Source organism: Morone saxatilis, unplaced genomic scaffold (genome assembly GCF_004916995.1).
Source record: "Morone saxatilis isolate NCDOM2014 unplaced genomic scaffold, NCSU_SB_2.0 Contig16, whole genome shotgun sequence".
Taxonomy (NCBI): Eukaryota; Metazoa; Chordata; class Actinopteri; family Moronidae; genus Morone; species Morone saxatilis.
The window spans coordinates 25685897-25689193 of record NW_023339718.1 but is presented as its reverse complement, the minus strand read 5'-3'; the positions used below and the strand labels follow the sequence as shown (position 1 = coordinate 25689193).

The 3297-nt window shown below is 44.2% G+C and overlaps 1 protein-coding gene across 1 annotated transcript in view; it reads left to right on the top strand.

Moving 5' to 3' along the window:
• The window catches only part of hmgcra (3-hydroxy-3-methylglutaryl-CoA reductase a), an 11376-nt gene that overhangs the window by 5177 nt on the left and 2902 nt on the right, over positions 1-3297 (top strand). Inside the window, exons 12-17 of the mRNA XM_035658879.1 lie at positions 826-1020; positions 1125-1283; positions 1626-1783; positions 1891-1996; positions 2141-2311; positions 3076-3216. Coding sequence (XP_035514772.1) covers positions 826-1020; positions 1125-1283; positions 1626-1783; positions 1891-1996; positions 2141-2311; positions 3076-3216 — 930 coding nt within the window. The remainder of the gene's footprint in view (positions 1-825; positions 1021-1124; positions 1284-1625; positions 1784-1890; positions 1997-2140; positions 2312-3075; positions 3217-3297) is intronic.

Genomic DNA, 3297 nt, shown 5'->3' with positions numbered 1-3297 from the left:
TTCATTGCAAATTGGATAGACTTCTCCAACACTGCACCTGTTTCTTCTAGGAGAGACGAGTAGGCCAAATGACATATACAACTATCATAAAGGTGATCACTTCCAGTCTACAGTCATTCTCCAAATCCACCAAATCCATGATTCGATTCGACTTTTCATGTAAACACTATTGAGTGTTAATTATTTACAAAGATGGCTATGTCGTGTCAAGTGTGATATAACAGCCCTATTTTTTTTTACCTAAGAGTGAGCCATTTGTATCTATTCTTCCATGGAGGGCCTTTTGCAGTGTGTATGTGCTGTGTGTGTGTAGAATAGCCTACAGACTTTCTGTCAGCATTGCATTTGACATAACTCACAGGGCAAGAAAAATGTCACCACACCAGTCGCTTCAGGGAAGGAGATTTTCCAGTTCTACTCCTCCGACTCCAACAGTCGCCATTTCAAGTCGAAAAGTCCAGCTGGAGGATAACGATGAACTACACGTTATATTTCTCAGACAATGACCGATCCTGCTTTTGATTTTGATTTCACCCCTACTCTACAGCCAGTACAAATAAAACAGCACAAAGATGTCACCTGAAGTGAATCTGGATAACTGGAACAATGGATTTAATGTGTTGTTTGGAAAAAGAAATTGTATCCTTAGCAACAAGATTCACTGGCATACTAACATACTGTATGTCTAAGCAGTTTGTATAATCTATAATGTATATAGTGTTTTTGTTTTATCCAATTTTATTTGCAGTAAAAGACATAACGTATAGATCTGTCAAGAGTTGCAGAGATTTGAATAGGGAGTCATTGCATGTTTGTCTCTTGCAGCTGGGGCCTTGTTTCCTGAGTGACGCTGAGGTGATGCTGCTGGTCAACTCCAAACACATCCCTGCATACAAACTGGAGGTCATGATGGAGAGACCAGAGAGAGGAGTGGCCATACGAAGGCAGATGATATCTGCCAAGCTTCCCACTCCCTCTGCACTCTCCTCTCTGCCATATACTGACTACGACTACTCCAAGGTGAAGACACACACACACACACACACACACACACACAACAAACTTGCCGCCTTCTCTGTAAAACTTCCTGTTTTACAAGGTTGTGAACATTTCTGTTTCTTCAGGTTATGGGCGCCTGCTGTGAGAATGTCATTGGCTACATGCCCGTACCGGTGGGCGTGGCTGGACCGCTGCATCTGGATGGGAAGCAGTTCCAGGTTCCCATGGCAACCACAGAGGGCTGCTTGGTTGCCAGTACCAACCGTGGTTGTCGAGCAATTGCTGTGAGTGTCAGCTGCGTTGTTGATAAGGTCTTACCGGAGAGTGCTGTCTGTTGGTGTAATTTGTTGGTTTGTGAGGGAAATGTCATCGTTTTCTTACTAAAATAATTGAAACCATACAATAACTGGTGACTAGGTCATCAGATACAGGTAAATCACGTTTGTGTAGGCGTCTATTTCACATGTGGCTTTAAAATCTTACATCAAAAAGTGGTTGTAGGACCTGTTTTATAGCTTGAACTTACAGTATCACTAATTGGCACTGAGCTGTAGATGAAGTTCCCTTCATCATGTAATAATATGCAGCGTATCTAACTCGTGGCCCTGTCCCCCCTTGCGCTGTAGCTGGGAGGCGGAGCCAGCAGTCGTATCCTGGCTGACAGCATGACTCGAGGACCCGTGGTGAAGCTGCCCTCTGCCTGCCAGGCTGCTGAGGTCAAGGCCTGGCTGGAGAGTACAGACGGGTTTCAGGCCATCAAGGAGGCCTTCGACAACACCAGCAGGTAAAACATGAACGCTGACATAGACAGAACTAGAATTCAAAGGTACGAGCTCAGTGTCCGTTGTGTGTCTACATTTGTGTGAAAGAGTCAGTTGTTGCCATTGGCAGGTTTGCTCGGCTCCAGAAGCTGCTGGTTTGTCTGGCCGGGAGAAATCTCTACATCCGCTTCCATTCCAGGACTGGTGATGCCATGGGGATGAACATGATCTCTAAGGTACTTTTAGTGTGTCAGATGCACATGAACACATCATTATATACATATTTGATGACAGTTATTTGACAGAATCGTTGCAGTAAAGTGTCTGATGTAATCCCAGTGTCTCTCATGTATGATGACTAACGCACGGTCTGCGTTCAGGGCACAGAACAGGCTCTGAGCAGACTGCAGCAGCACTTCCCAGAGCTGCAGGTGGTGGCTGTCAGCGGGAACTACTGCACCGACAAGAAACCGGCCGCCATCAACTGGATCGAAGGCAGGGGCAAGTCTGCCGTCTGCGAGGCCACCATCCCCGCTAAAGTGGTCAGAGAGGTAGGAAGAGCCAGGATTCTGTACAGCATTCACTGGCATTAATCAGTTGTCCCATCTTTTAAGCAAGTCACCTTGTGCCTATCAACAGAAATTCAGTCCATAGTCATAGCCAGTGTACAGTAGATGCTGGTGCTGGCTTGCATTGCTGCACATTTTGTACAATGAGGTGCTGAATGAAGTATTTGGAAAGCATAGCCCTGTCAGCCCTTCAAAATCCTTGAATGTAGTTGGAAGTAATACAATTATCAATAAACGTGACAGTGGGTTCTGGTTTCCTGAAGTAAAATTCAGACACCTAGACTCAGCAGGTAGTTTTTAAACTGTACACTATCTTCACTATATGCCCACTTACTGATTTAAACCTTTTTTCTAGATGATTTGGATTAAAGCCAAACTATGAGAAAAAGCACTATTATGAGCGTAGGACCACTAAGATTTAGTCCTGTCGTGCCCAGTTCCAGTTAAGTGGTGTAACGGATCAGTAGATGTTTTTGGAATTCATATTCATTTAATAATTATATATTATTTGAAAATGGTGAATTAAATTAAAAAAATATGGCAGCAATGAGCTTATCCCTGTCAAATTTGAAATGCTGACCCTGAAAGATCCCTTCTAGTGTGGGATCGTGAAATGTAAACTCATCATGTGTTTTGAGTTTTATATGCCTTTTAGTTTAAGTTGTACCCTATTCATTAGAGTCATCCTATCTCATATTAACTCTATATCAGCGAACTCACGCCTACCCCTTGTCCCTGTGCTGCAGGTCTTGAAAACAACGACAGAAGCTCTGGTGGAGGTGAACATCAGTAAGAACCTGGTGGGCTCTGCCATGGCGGGTAGCATCGGTGGATGTAACGCACACGCAGCCAACCTGGTGGCTGCCATCTACATCGCCTGCGGACAGGTAAAGTAGCAGTGCTATCGTACATTTGTTTGTTTTAAGGTATTCTTGTGTTTCCTGTGTTAATCTGTGTGTGTGTGTGTG